Below are 14,754 nucleotides of genomic sequence, written 5' to 3'. Positions count from 1 at the left end.
ACAAGCCCACGGCTGACTTCCAGCTGTCCTCCACAATACTCATTCATTTCGGCGTGAGGCACTAGCCTCTATTTTGGGCAAAACCAGAGACAAGCCCTGTGTTTAAAGCATCCTTTTGTGCCCATGTACTGCAGCCAGGGGAAATTCCTTTTGTGAAGTATTTTTCTCCTTCCTCTTAAAATTACATGGATCATAATTGATAGCTTCTAGTATGAGCCTAACACTAAATTCACATTTAAGTAGGGACAAGTCCAGTAGATGACATTCACAATAAAACTTTTTTAAAAAGGGAAATTAGGCACAATACAGTAGCTGAGCACTGGGCAAAGTTACTTTTGAAAACAATAGTTTTTTTTTTTCCTTAATGAAAAGGGTAGCCTTTCACCTCATTCAACCTAAATTAGCAAGAAATATTTTTATGTAACCCCAACCTCTTGAATAAAGGACTTTCAGGTAGTAGAAAGCATGAGTAAGCAAAAAAAAACAAAAAAAAAAATAGTAAGCACAGTAAAATACCAGGAGAAAAACTCGGATTCACTCTTTCTGTAGAGGAGCCATGACTCTGACCATCTTCTATTCCATACTAGCCACTGTGTTAGAAACAGAACCAGGGTCTCTGATGGACTGTACCCACCACTACCACTACTTCACAATCATTTCCTGAAAGTGAGGAACTTTTCCAGGCACGCTCACATCAGACAAGTGGCAGGGAGGGACAGGGAGAGAGCGAAGAAGTCAACAGAAGGGTAGGAGGGAGACTGGAATCGGCAAGCTGCCCCAACAGAGCAATCCATTCTCTGTCACATACCCATGTGAAGGCTTTCCAGACTCCAGAATCTTGCTATTTCCCCTTTGGCTACCATCCTTCTGTTTGGAGAACAGCAGCATCCGCAGCAGCGGCACCGGGGTGTGACTGAGGCAGCCGGTCCTCAGCACCGAGCATCCAGCATCTCCCAGGCTCGCAGCCCCAACTGCTGCAACGGCTTCTTCGCGGCTTCCCGCTGTGTGCGTCTCTGGTCAGAGGCTGCCTAGAGACTGACAGCAGGCTCCCTCCTGATGGTTAGTCACGCCGGAGACAGCTCGGATGTCGGGGAGGAAATTCTAAACGAAAGCTAAGAGCGTGCGCCGCCGGGAACCCAAACACGCTCACAAGCCTATCAGATGCTGCGGAGAGCCCCCTAGGAGGGTGGTGGAAACACGCCCGAGTCAGACTTGCAGAGCGCTATGCCAAAGGTATTTATTTCACGGGAGAAAAGCACAGAGGTCACTTGGTTCACAAGTGGAGTTAGGATTTCAAAATCCTACGGTTAGGACAAAATTTTTTTACTTGTGATAACACGCTATGTTATCTGTAAATTTACGAATCACTTTGGCAAGAAGATTTTGTAAGATCACTTGCGAGTGTTTTCTCTCACAAGGTGAAGGGAACACGCGTTATCTCTTACTGTGTAAAGTTCACAGAAAAATGCACAGCATGAAAAAATGTAAACTTTTTGTAAAACAATAAACATCGATTTTATTTTTCCTTTTTTTTTTTTTTTAAGTTTTCTTTATTTGAAAGTGAGGGCTGCAGAGAGAGGTTTTCCACCTACCCGTTCACACTCCTTATGGCTGCAACAGCCGAGGTAGAGCCAAGGCTGAAGCTGGGAGCTTCCTCTGGGTCTCCACGTGAGTAACAGGGACCTAAACCTTTGTGCCATTTTCTGCTGCTTTTCTCAGGCACGTTAACAGGGAGATGGGTTGGAAGTGGACCAGTCTGGAAACACTGTGCCTAGATGGGATGCTGGCATTGTGGGTTTGCTTGCTACAATAAAATGCTGGTCCCTCCATGAAATTTTAGGAAGTAATTTCAGGGACTGGAGCCCGTGTTCAGTAAGCTAAGCCTCAGGCTGTGATCCACCCCCCGTCCCCCACTCTGGTCCCTGATGGCCACTGGCTCTAGTCCCGGTTGCTCCACTTCTGATCCAGCTCCTTGCTAATGTGCCTGGGAAAGCAGCAGAAGATGGCGCATGCCCTTGGGCCCCTGCATCCACGTGGGAGACACCTGGCAGAAGCTCCAGGTTCCTGACTTTGGACTGAACCAGCTCTGGCTGTTACAGCTGTTTGGGCGAGTGAATCAGTAGATGGAAGATTGATCTCTCTCTCTCCCTCTCTCTCTCTAACTCTTTCAACTAAAATAAATAAATCTTTTTTTTTTCTTTTAATGAAGTTTTGGGACAGGGAGAGACATTGGCAGAGTGGTTAGGGTGCCACTCTGTTAACAATGTTAACATCCCTTATTGGAGTCAAGGGTTCAAGTCCCAGCTCTGCTTCAAATTCCAAACTGCTACTAATGTGCATGCCAGGAGCCAGAAAGTGCTGGCTTAGGTGCTCAGGTCCCAGCCACACACACACACACACACACACACACAGGGCACACACTGAGCTGGCTGCTGGCCTGGGCCATTGCAGGCATTCCAAGACTGAAGCCGCATGGCCGCACGGCCGCATGGTGGGAGAGCCCTCCCTCTTTCCCTCTCTGTGTGGTTTTCAAACGAATAAATTAAAAATAAACTATTCTCAGGTTCCTCCTCAGGTTTGCAGAATCAAATCTGCATTTTAGCAAGATCCCAAGTCATTCGTCCTTCTATGGTTCTGGGGACCTCAACAAACTAAGCAACATATTTGCAACCAGGCACTAACTCAGACGCCAGTGTGCTGTTTTCAGCAGCTCAGAACCATGCAGACCCCAGATGGAACAGGTAGGCCTGCTTTTAGTCGGAATGAAGAAGCAAAATGACGAATACTCACATGCAAAAGACAGGGACTTCATTCTAATGTGTGTCCATCCTGATAAATCCTAAATCTCAGCACGAGGCAAAGACAACTCCTTTTTTCTTTTTTTTTTTACATTCTTAATTTCTGTTGTTAAAATGGCTGGTTTTCTAGAAGAAAAAGCTCTCCGTGCTAGATTTCCTGGCCCTGGGTGCCAGGTCTCTTTGTTCACTTTCCCTTTTTAACTGGAACCTAGTAGAGGGAGAGCTCCTTCTAAACCCACAGATGGGCCAGGGAATTCGACTGAGAACCTTGGGGAACTTAAAAAAACTAAGAAAATTTGTCTACAGACAGAAGATACCTCTTTCTCTGTAGCTCTGCCTTTGAAATAAATAAATCTTGAAAAAAATAACACAAAAAGAAAGCGGAAAGCTAGACAAATAGAAATTATATTTAAATGAAGCTTCTTCAAGGACATTGACCCCAAAATGCTTCTAAACGGGAGCCAACATTTATCAGATCAGAAGAAGGATACACATGAAAAAATCTTAAGTTTGGGAAAATTTTAAAAACCTGCTCCTTCCCCAAATACCACGTTGGCTGTGAATTAGATGCTTCTACAAGACACTGATGAAGGGCAGCACTGACTCAATTAGCAAGGGGATCAGGAGTGGAGAGAGCCAAATGACACATCAATATCAAATATTTAAACATCAGAGAGGATAAATGCATGGAATGTCAGATAATTCTTATTCTATAGATAAAGGGCTTTAGAGTATTGTTGGCAAAGGGGCTCTAAGGTCAAACGCCTAGGATCTCTGCAGAGGTTACACCAGCAGCCACATCTCCCATTCAGAGCAGTGCTTCCCCACCGTCTCTCCAGGACTACTTGAGATGGGCCAGGTGGCTGCCGAGGTTCCTGTTAGTTCACTCTGACTGATCATTTCAAGAACCATGTGGTACACATTGTCTTATGTGACTTAGGTCATGTGTATAAAGATGACCAGCATTAGATACCCATTAGCAACCAGTTGTGGCCCCACTGCGGTCATACCTCAGGGCAGCAAACCCCCAGATGGACTGTCCCATAAACTTGATGTCCCCACTAGGCTGGATGGGACCTTACCAAGCACTACAGGACCGGTGGTCATCAGGAGGCCCCAGGGTTGCCATGCTACCTTTGGCACTATATTATTGTCAATTTTAACAAATGGGTCCCAGGATAGGCAGGTACCTTAGCCAAGGTGCCTTCTCACAACCCTACTGGCTGGACAGAATCACAGCCCCAGCTCACACGTGGGCAGTGCCTGGCGAGGGCCAGGATCTGGATACACTCTTGTGCCCTTCGCTGGTGCTGCAACAGGGCTGCTGTTTCGGAAGCTGGGATAGGGGGTTCCTCAGGAGGAAATAATCTGCTCCACTGGCCGCCAGTTACTCCATCCAATGGTTACTAGCATGAATACCTGAGGACTGACAGGGAGCCTCCACTTTAAATGGGTGACAAGACACACGTCACTATCAAGATAGAGGTCACAGCTATGTGATTTTTCAGAGAAACCTGAAAGACGTTTCAGCTGATGTGCAACCCAACCTTCTCCAGCACCTGGTGGCCTCCACAGCGGACAGTTCCAGCTGCCACCACTGCCCCCGGGGCAGCGGAGGCAGACTCCCTTTAAGCTGTAGCAATACAATGTACAGTAGCCAGAGGTTCCTCACCATGGGGCGGACTCCTTCGAAGAGAGCACACAGGAAGTGGAGCCTGAGTTACCAGAACTTACGCAGTGCAAGCTGGGAGACAAGGATGAAGGAAGTGTGCTACTCTGTGCCCTCCACGCCATCACAGCTTGCTCATTCTTGGGGGATGCGGTCTCAAGGCCACAGACACACAAAGCCGTGGCAGATCTGCTCTCAGAGGCCTAAATGATACATGCCTGTCCTCAATACTCTACCCTTTTCTCTGACTGCCCCAAACAGGACACTGCACCTGGCCACTGCCTAGAATCTGGACTGACACAGAAGCAAACAAAGCTTAGCCGCTATTTCCTGCACCTCTTGCTCATGTTTCAGGACCCAGTACAAACTCTTTCCTGCATTCATCTTTATCTGGTGATCTATCGAGATGGTTCAAAGTTCTTAGTTAGCTGGCTGATCTGTTTGAATGCCAGCTCTGCTACCTGCTACCTGAGCTGGGGAAAGCTTCTGAACATTGCTCTGCCTGTAAGCTCAGGCCAGGACCACGGGGAGCCCTGGCACTCTGGTGGTGGTCTTCAAGGCTTTTGCTCACCCTCATCTGATGTGCAATATTTTCCTTTTAAAATTCAACTCCTGAAACTGAGTCATTTAGAAAGATACAAATAAATGTTTTAGAACTGAGGCTGTTTCAGCTGCTGCAAGATGAAATTTCCCAAGTTTTCTGGAAAACTGTTGAATATTTACTTTATTCTATTTTCCTGAGACAAGGACCAGAATGCTATGTTCCTTTAAAAAAAAAAAAATCCTGATTCTTGGTAATGATACGGCATGAAACAACGCCACTGCAGCCCCCAAGCCCTGCTGGCAGGATGGCTGCGGGCACTAACGTCCAGATTTGTTATCCTCGCTCCTCCATACGCAAGCCTTTCATAATTTCTAAATTCCTCGGCCTCGATGGCATCCGTGCTGGTTCACAGTGGGGTCAGACGACAGTAATCTTACTGTGCACAGTCCTAGCACTCAGGAAAACAGTTCTATCGCAAGTGCTTGCCTACAGGTAAGGGAACTGATTCATCTCCGTGTTTCTTGGGATCAGAACTAAAAGTGGGATGGAGAAGGGGAGTAGGGAAGACCTGTGACACCCACGCTTCACACCCAAAGCCCTTGGTATTTCAAACATCTTTTCTAAGATTGCTGCTATCACGAACAGGTGCCAATGGATTTTATATTTTTATGACTGTTTATTGAGATAAAACGTTTGAGAAACGAGATGGATAAAATGCAGAAGCAGAAAGACGTAATACAGGGGCTGGCATTGTGGCACAGCAGGTAAAGCCTCTGCCTGTTAACGCCAGCCCCCAAATGGGCACCCATTCCAACCCCAGCTGATCCACCTTAGGTCCAGCTCCCTGACAGTGGCCTGGGAAAAGCAGCAGAAAATGGCTCGAGTGTTTGGGCCTCGGAATGAAGCTCCTGCCTTCAACGGGGCTCAGTCCTGGCTGTCGCAGTCACCTGGGGAATTAGCAAGTATATGGAAGGGCTGTCTTTCCCTCTCAGGTGTTCTGACTTCCAAATAAAGAAATAAATCTTAAAAAAAAAAAAAGCCAATAACCGCCCCCCTGAAAAAAAAGACTTGATGGAACATTTAAAATTGTTTCAAAAGCATCTCACACATACACCCCAGCGACACACCCACACCCTGCTTCCTCCAACACTTACATTTCTCTTTCCTGTAAGCGAATAATTTAGCCAGGGTCAAGGAAATTGGGGACAAAGATTCAGTCCTCTAACAACCAGAGTTTATATATGTTCATTCTGCATAACATGTTTGGATAATAGTTAAACAAAATATTGTCCCCCCCCAAGACTGTTAGTGCTGTGGGACTTGACTGATTAGATTACTGTCTCGCGGAAGGGTCATTAGAGCCGTTACATAAACAGCTCACTGTTCACTGCCCTTGTCCACAGTCATTTAGACTTCCTTAATTACTAATATCTCCCTGGCACGAGGTCACTGCTCCAGCTCTGTGGGGCAGATAATATTAATATCTGTAATTGCCCATGTGTGTTTTCTGCAGGTGTGTCCCAGCGCAGGCAGCCTGTGGTTCTCTCCAGCTAGACTTTGTGGAATAAGACCTACATTTGAACCCCTGAGTCCTGAACCCACAGTCATGGAGCATGGACTAAGCATCACTCAGCTTGCTAAAAAACAGACACTGGGCTCACAGCACTGTGCTGGGTAGTTTGAAAGAATGAAAACACACGCTGCTAAAGCATGCGCTGATTATACAATGCGCGGTTAACACCATTCAGCCACAGGGCTGGTGCTATAGAAAGCCAAGCTAAGCTGCCGCCTGCAAAGCCGGCACCCGCTCTCAGATCACCAGCTCCAGGCCCTGCTGTTCATTTCTGATCCGGCTTCCTGTTAATGTGCCTACGACACAGCCACATGGGATGCAGACGAGCTGGGCTGGCTTCAGCCTCCATCACTCCTGGCTACTACAGCCACTGGGGAGTGAACCCATCCATGAAACAGCTCTCCCCCCAACTCCTGCCTTTCAAGAATAAATTCATAAGTCAGCCTTCATTACAAAACAAAAACAGACACAAAGCAAAGAGACTTAAAGGCCGAAGTGTTTCAATAGAGAATCAGGATTAAACTCCAGCTTTTTGACCTGTCAATAGAAAAATTAACCATGACTATAATAATTAGAAAATAATAACCCCAGACAAAAGATGGACTTGGCTTCCTCTTCCATTCACTGACTCTATTAAGGTTCTTAGGGTCTACTTCACTGTCCTACGGAAATCAAAAACACGCTGTGATCTGTCATCAGGAGACACAGGAAGGGAGAAGGGCCCTCCACAGCTTGATTTCCAGAGCAGCCAGGGCTGGGCCAGGCGGAGGCCAGGAGCTTCACCGGGGTCTCTCACAGGCACAGCGCATTATCTGCAGGAAGCTCCATGGAAGCACAGATGGGACTCAATCCCAGGAACTCTGAGACCCATGTCCCAAGTGGCAGCTTAACCCGCTGCACTACAACACAAGCCCTCAGATCGTTTTTTAATTTTTAATTTTTTTAAAAAATTTTTTGCAACAAATTGGAAGAAGGGCCTTAACAATTACAACAAGGCCCAGCACAACGGCTCAACTGGCTAACCCTGGCTCCTGGCTCTGCATCAGCTCAGCTCTGGCTGTTTTAGCCATTTGGGGAATGAACCAATGGATGGAAGGTCTTTCTCTCTGTCCTTCTCTTTGTAAAGCTGCCTTTCCAATAAAAATTAATTTTAAATAAAAATTACAACAACCTAAGGCAAGGACCAAAAAAAAAAAAAAAAAAACTTTTGTCATAATTCAAGCAAAAAATAAATCCAAGCAATTTTAATGAATTCTTTAACTTGACCACAAGACACTAAGAAATATTCTCCAGCAATTTTTCAATGTAACTTAATACTTAAAAGTCAAATTTGAAATAACACAAGCGATTATTATTAAATTCCTTCACTTCTGGAATGTTCAGATATTACATCCAAACCCCAAACTAAGGGATGGAACTTCATGCTGTATGTTTACCTGCACTGTTTCTTTCAAAAAGCATTTAGTAATAAACACAATTTCACATTAACCAGCCTTCAGTAAGGACAGAGTAATTCATAGAGTTGCCCAACAAATCATCTTGACGTAGCCCTCAACACTTAAGGGATATTTTCAACTGTGAAATCTGAAAACCAGCAAACCAAATTCGAAATTAGGCCACAGGATCTCCGTCTGACAATTTAGCCTCTCAACCCACTCTGGCACTGTGTTCTGGCCCTGCCCCAGCAGCAAACCCAGAAAGAGTTCTTCAGCTCCCAGCACAGCTCTCTTCCGGTCCCTAACACCACGACCCCTTCCTTCTCAGGGGCCCTGGCTTCCCTGACCAACCAAGATGCCACTTACCTCGCTGGCCCTCCTCCCTCTGCCTGTCTTTGGAAATTCCTTTCCTTCCCTGCTTCCCAAATGCCAGCGATCTGCAGAGCACGCTTCGGATGCTCCCTTGCCCCTCACACTCCTGCAGTCTGATGACCCCCCGCACTGAGCTGGCTCCAAGGCCACCCTTCTAGCTCAGAACCAACACCCCCGCCGACCAATTCTTCCATGGCGCCCTGTTCCCTAGGCCTGGGTCTCGGAACTGACTCCTCCTCCCTCACCCCAAACCTCCAATTAAGGTTGACCTCCAATTTCTTTTTCCAGTACTACAATTTCATCTCCCCAGTTAATAGCTCTGTGACCACTCGATGAAGCAACAGACGTCTCCCACTCACTCCACAATCCAACCAGGATTTTTCTAAAACACCAGCCGGATGGACTCAGGTCCGTGGAAACCCTCTTGTGGCTCCTGGTGGCCAGGGGCTCGTCTGCAGCCTAGCCCCCTCTCTGCCCTGCCCTCCTCGCCGTCAAGCAGCACCCACACAGCTGCAGCTCCTCGACCCCCAGCAGCTGGGGCTGAGTCAGAACCCCTAATTCCCACATTTGTGCCATAAACATTTGAAGTTGGAATGCACACCTCTTGACCTCTGCCTCAATCCAACCCTCCATCCCTTCTTGCCCAGTCCACACCTACTCTGATGTCGGCTTGGGCTTCTTTATAGTACACACACAGTGACGCAATCATGCTTCAGGTTTATGACTGGTCCATTTTTCTGGCGTCTAATTCTCATCTAATTTGACAGATACTTTTTTTTTTTTGTAAATCATCTTTGAGCTTCTCCCAAGTGTTCAATTTTATTTTCATAGACTCAATTTTTTTTTTCAGTTTCCTATTAACATTTGCTTATAGTTCTTACTCAACTTCACAACCACCTGCTACACGCAGGAACGGGGTGGTGGGGCAAAGCCCTTGGCTGGCAGGACTGTATCCTGGCTTGTACAAGGACAACAGCTTGGAGAAGCTAGCAGCCAGCAGCCAGTATGTTGTGGGCATCAGTGAGCGAAGGAAGGCAGCCTTCACAGGATAAGCACGGGAGCTGCTTGGGGCTGCTTGGGCTGGGCTACCTTAATCTGTTTCTCACCATGGACTCTTCTCCACTCTGACCTCCACCATGGCATGTGCCGTTCCCTCCATCTGGAATACCCATCCCCGTCCCCATTGGATGTCCACTTGGTGTCACCTCCCCCAGGAAGTCCTGGGACTCCCCACACCTGACCGGAACAGGTGCTTGTTCAGTGTGCCCAAACCACATGAGTGTCGGTGAAAGAGCACACGGAAAAGCCACTTGGGAAAGGCTCCATCATGGCGCCTCCCTCCGTCCTTCCCTAGACAACTGACATAGGGTGTACCCCAACAGTGGCACACCAGCGTGGGCTCACAACCGCGACCAGCTCCGGAACACGGAGCAGTCAGCGAGCACACAAACCCCCTGGGCCGTCTTCCCCTCACGAAACCAACCCCGACCACGGAGGCCACGGACCCCACACCCTGAAGATGGCTAGGCACGTTCTGTCTTCTTCACGCAAACTGACCCACAAGCTGTAGGAGCCAGGCTTACCGTTATGGCGTGGGGAACTATGCCCACCTATCCACGCACGTGGCGCAGCGCCTGTGCGGAGGAGCGCAAAGTCATGTGCAGGTGAAGCGGGGAACAGTGCCCTGCGGAGAAGAGTGATGGGTTCCCCTGGGCGTGGAGCCCAGGGTCAGGCGGGGCATGGGGCCTGCGGAGGCCAACGGCGTTGCCCTCCCCTTGGAGTGGAACCAGCCGGAAGGAGTTAGCATTTGCGGACTAACCTAGGGGGTAGGTAACAGACGCTTAGCAACCTTGTGCCCAGGCATGGGGCTGGGGGTGGCTATAGCCCTTCAGACAGTACCGGGGTGTCCAACTGGCTAACGAGGCATGGCCCTAAGAAAGCCTCTGGCGGGGTCTTCCACGTGTAGGAGCTAGCGATGTGACACAGTACTAAGGCCCAGCATGTGAAGCGGGCTTTCCACATGAACACCTGTTGGGAGTCGCAGCTGCTCTGCTTCTGATCGAGTTTGCTGCTGGGTCAGAAAAGGGCCCCAGGACTTGGGCCCCTGCCACCCGCGGGGGAGATCTGGATGGAGTTGCAAGTTGCTGGCTTCAGTCTGGCTCAGGCCAGGCCATTTCAGCCATTTGGGGAATGAACAAGCAGACGAGCAGAAGAAAGATCTCTGCCCCTCTAACTCTCCCTATAAAACAAACAACTCTTGAATTTCTTTAAAAGATTTACTTATTTTGGGTTCAGCACGACAGCATAGTGGATAAAGTCCTAGCCTTGAATGAACCAGGATCCCATATGGGCGCCGGTTCTAATCCCTGTAGCCCCATTTCCCATCTTGCTCCCTGCCTGTGGCCTGGGAAAGCAGTCAAAGATGGCCCAAAGCCTTGGGACCCTGCACCCCTGTGGGAGACCTGGAGGAGGTTCCTGGCTCCTGGCTTCGGATTGGCGCAGTACCTGCTGTCACACTCGGGAGTGAATCCTTGGACGGAAGATCTTCCTCGCTGTCACTCCTCCTCTCTGACTTTGTAATGAAAATAAAACAAATCTTTAAAAATATTTATTTATAAAAATCTTATTTTTTATTTTATTTTACTTTTATTGGAAAGGAGGGTATACAGAGAGGAGGAGAGACAGAGAGGAAGATCTTCCGTCCGATGATTCACTCCCCAAGTGGCCACAATGGCCAGAACTGTGTTGATATGAAGCCAGGAGCCTTTTCCCACACGGGTGCAGGGTCCCAAGGCTTTGGACCATCCTTGACCGCTTTCCCAGGCCACAAGCAGGGTGCTGGATGGGAAGCGGGGCTGCTGGGATTGGAACTGGCGTCCATATGGGATCCCAGCACATGCAAGGTGAGACTTTACCTGCTAGGCTACTGCGCTGGGCCCAAGAACTCTTAAATTTTTACGTGTCTTTCCCCGTGTTTATAGTGCACTCTGTATCCTTGTGAGGGATCCTGGTGAAAACAATGACCAGGCTCAGTGCACCCGTGAACACTTTTTCACAGAACTGGAAAGAGTTTAAAACTTCAGAATAATAGTCCCTCCCATCACCAATCATCGGTGAGCTGTGATTAGCTTTACGGAGGGGTCCTTAGTATCTGGGGCTACAGTCATTCCTCACAATCCTGGAGGTTTGGTTCCAGGACTGCTGCTGCAGAAATAGCCTGAGAAGGCTCAGATTTATACCAAACAGCAGAGTAACACGTGCACATACCCTAGTCACATCCTCCCACTCACCGTAAATCATTTCTAGATTAGCCGTGACACTCAACACAAGGTAAAGGCTAGGCAAATAGTTGTTCCACTCTATTATTTATGGTCTATATCTCAAGGAAAAACCAAGTGTGGGTCAGGGGCTTGGTACAGAGGCATGCCCGCATTCTTCCTCCTCTTTCAATCCAGTTTCTTGCTCATGTGCACCTGCTACGATGCAGCCAATAATGGCCCGAGCGCTTGGGTCCCTGTTGCCCAAATAAGAGACTGAGAGATCCAGGATCGTGGCTTCAGCCTGGCCACCCCGGGCTACTGTGGGCATCTGGGGACTGGATCAATGACAGATTGCTCTGTCTGTCCTTCCACCTCTTTCAAATAAAATAAAAACAAATGAGAATTTAAAAATAAAAACGATCCATAAATGTTCAGTTTTTTTCCCCAGATAGTTTCATCCACAGATGCAGAACCAACGGGTTCGGGACTGACTCCAAGTTTGGCCATGCTGCCCATTACAGATATGCACCATATGTGTATGTCAAGCCCTCAAAGAACTAAATGGCCAGTTGTTTCCTAGTGAAACGCACGGATGCGTGGTTATGATATATAGAGTTTTGCAACCTGGCTGAGGGCCACTCATATGACTACATCCTCCCGGTGAAGACAAGGGGGTTTGACCTGGGTCACGGGAGGCTAGACTGGCTTGGCCAGATTCTCTTTTCCAAGCTTGTAAAGGGCACGACATTCATATGATAGTGAAGCAATTATTGAAGTTTGAAAACATTCTTCAAGTCAGCTTTCTACACTGGTATTCTCTCTCACGAGAGGGTTTTCTCTAGTTCGTGTGTCTATTACTGTACTTACTTACACTGTCTTTGTTATCTGGCATTATGATGAAATGCTCTATGATGGCTCTTACTGGTTAAACAGCTTTTTGAGAGGCTCATGGGCTAGTTTCTGAAGTGGCACACGCGGCCTTCTGATTGCAAAGGATGGGTGTCCCTGGCCTTTTGCCCATGACTGGGAAAGCCTACTCAGGTTTAAAATGAACCCAATACCCTCCTGTCTAGGAGACAACGAAGGTGACCTTGGTTTACAGCAAGAGCAAACTCTCCTGATGGGCAGGATAAGTAGGGGAAAAAAACAAACAGACATGAAGCTGAGAATGTTGAAAAGCAATCTGATCTGAATGTTGATTGAAAATTGCATCCTTAAAGGAGGAAGTGTAGTGAGTGCCTAAGGCAAAAGGGAAAAAATTAAGAATATCAATAGACTGTGACAGGGTGAGGTGCAACACAAGAGTTGTCTGAAGACAATTCCCGAGAGAGAGTTGGGAAGACAGCTCTCTCTGGAAAAGCCAACGAGGGAGAAACCACACCATCACCACAATAAAGCGATAGTGTTTTTTTTTTATAGGTGGGTAGCCTTCTTAGCCATGAACTTTATAAAGGCATTTCTCAGTGATTCACTGTCCTGATTTAGTATCTCAAATACCACACCCATGAGGCTGATACAAGCCCGACTCAAGCGTGTTTCCTGTCTTCATGGACTCGACGGCTGGGGAGAGGCCGAGTCAGGGAGGCCACCAGGGCCAGAAGAGCTGCAAGTTCAACAGCACAGCACAGCCCTGCCAGATCCGGAGGAGGATGGCTTCCGGTCCCTCAGGAGGAGCAGGACTCACTTTCCTTAAAGAAAATAAGAATTCAATGGCTAACGTTCAGTTTCTTGTATCTTAAGAAAATTAGCTGTGTTTCTTTTTTTGCTGCGTATTTCTTCATTTAGAGATTTAAGAGCACTTGACCGAGGAAGAGGAAGTTCGCTTTTACTATCTCTTAGTTTTGACTGTAGGAAGCTTTGAGCAACAGCAGAGGAATTAATCTGATGAACCCACAACAATCAGTATTGCACAAATTCTAACCATTTCCCACCACCTTTTTTTGAAGTACTTGAAAACAAACCTCGTGACTTCAGTATACAGCTGTAACAAATAAGGAGTTAAAAGCAACCACACCGTCATTACCGTACTACTCAACTGAACAGCCAAGCCTTCGTGTCAGCAATTCAGTCCCTGTGAAAATTCCCCCATTTGTCTCCAATTGTATTTACAGCTGCTTCGTTAACATCAGAATCCAACACCGCTCACACATTGCATTTACCAACCACCACTAGGTATTCAACTTGTGGACTCAGTACGTAAGCCCCAAATCCTCAGCAAGAGAAGGAGCCCCAAGTCTGCTGGTGATGTTCTGGCCCGTGAGGCTTCCCCCGCACCCCGACGGCACCTCCCAAGCCAGATGAGGACAATGCCAGCAATCTCTTATCAGTACCGTGCCACTGACCTCTCCAGCCAGAGAGGCTGGTGAGAACTGCTTTCTTTGCAGCGAAGACCTTGACCTCCACAGAGGAGGGGCCCCTGGCAGGGAAAAGGTGGCCTTCACAACGATGTGACTCGTGAGGTCTCTGGTTGTGTCTGACTCATCTCAGAGTCCATGAGAACAAAACCAATGAGTCAACTCCCCACAGCATGGCTTGATTTGTGTTAACAGGAAATCTGCAGGTCTGCTGGGTGGAGCTTGAGCGCAGCCATCGTGACGGAGAAGTCAAGAGCCCTCGCTGGGGCCTCCTCAGCAGGTCATCTTGGGCAGACATCTCTGGCTACCAGTCTTCTTCCTAACTGGTCTCCATCCAAGGAGAACAACTATGATTTATCTGGTAACTGTCCCAAGGTCAGAGAAACTCCCCAATGGCAAAACGCATGTTATACTTCCTAATCCTTTCTCCCTGGAAAGAGATGTGCCATTGAAAAGCATTCTGCTCCTATGAACCCATAGTCAGGAGCTTGGGGGAATGCGGAAAGAACAGAATGGATTGGTACTGGGTTAAAGGAAGGGATATGATCGTACAGAACAGAACACACTCCAAGCACGAGAGGACATCTGTCCCACGTGAATCCTCATTGCAAAAGACGATGTTGAGGGCCTGGCACAGTGGCCTAGCAGCTAATGCCCTTGCTTTGCACACCAGGATCCCATATGGGTACCAAGTTCTAATCCCAGCAGGCCCCACTTCCCATCCAGCTTCCTGATTATGACCTGAGAA

At 47.8% G+C, this 14,754-nt stretch overlaps 1 protein-coding gene across 2 annotated transcripts in view; it reads right to left on the bottom strand.

Annotated features, from left to right (window-relative positions):
- SPATA13 (spermatogenesis associated 13) overlaps positions 1-14,754 on the bottom strand; it is a 128,373-nt gene that overhangs the window by 31,739 nt on the left and 81,880 nt on the right. The window contains exon 1 of one of the 2 annotated variants that reach the window (XM_040979877.1): positions 809-1,434. The exons of the other annotated variant lie outside the window; for it this stretch is intronic. Within the exon in view, the coding sequence (XP_040835811.1) occupies positions 809-863 (55 nt within the window). The 5' untranslated portion in view covers positions 864-1,434. Of the gene's footprint in view, positions 1-808; positions 1,435-14,754 lie in introns of those variants that run through there. 2 annotated transcript variants of the gene reach the window in all.

This window comes from Ochotona curzoniae, unplaced genomic scaffold, assembly GCF_017591425.1.
Source record: "Ochotona curzoniae isolate NIBS_2020 unplaced genomic scaffold, NIBS_Ocur_1.0 contig_3332, whole genome shotgun sequence".
Classification (NCBI taxonomy): domain Eukaryota; kingdom Metazoa; phylum Chordata; class Mammalia; order Lagomorpha; family Ochotonidae; genus Ochotona; species Ochotona curzoniae.
This window is presented reverse-complemented; position numbering and strand designations above follow the sequence as displayed.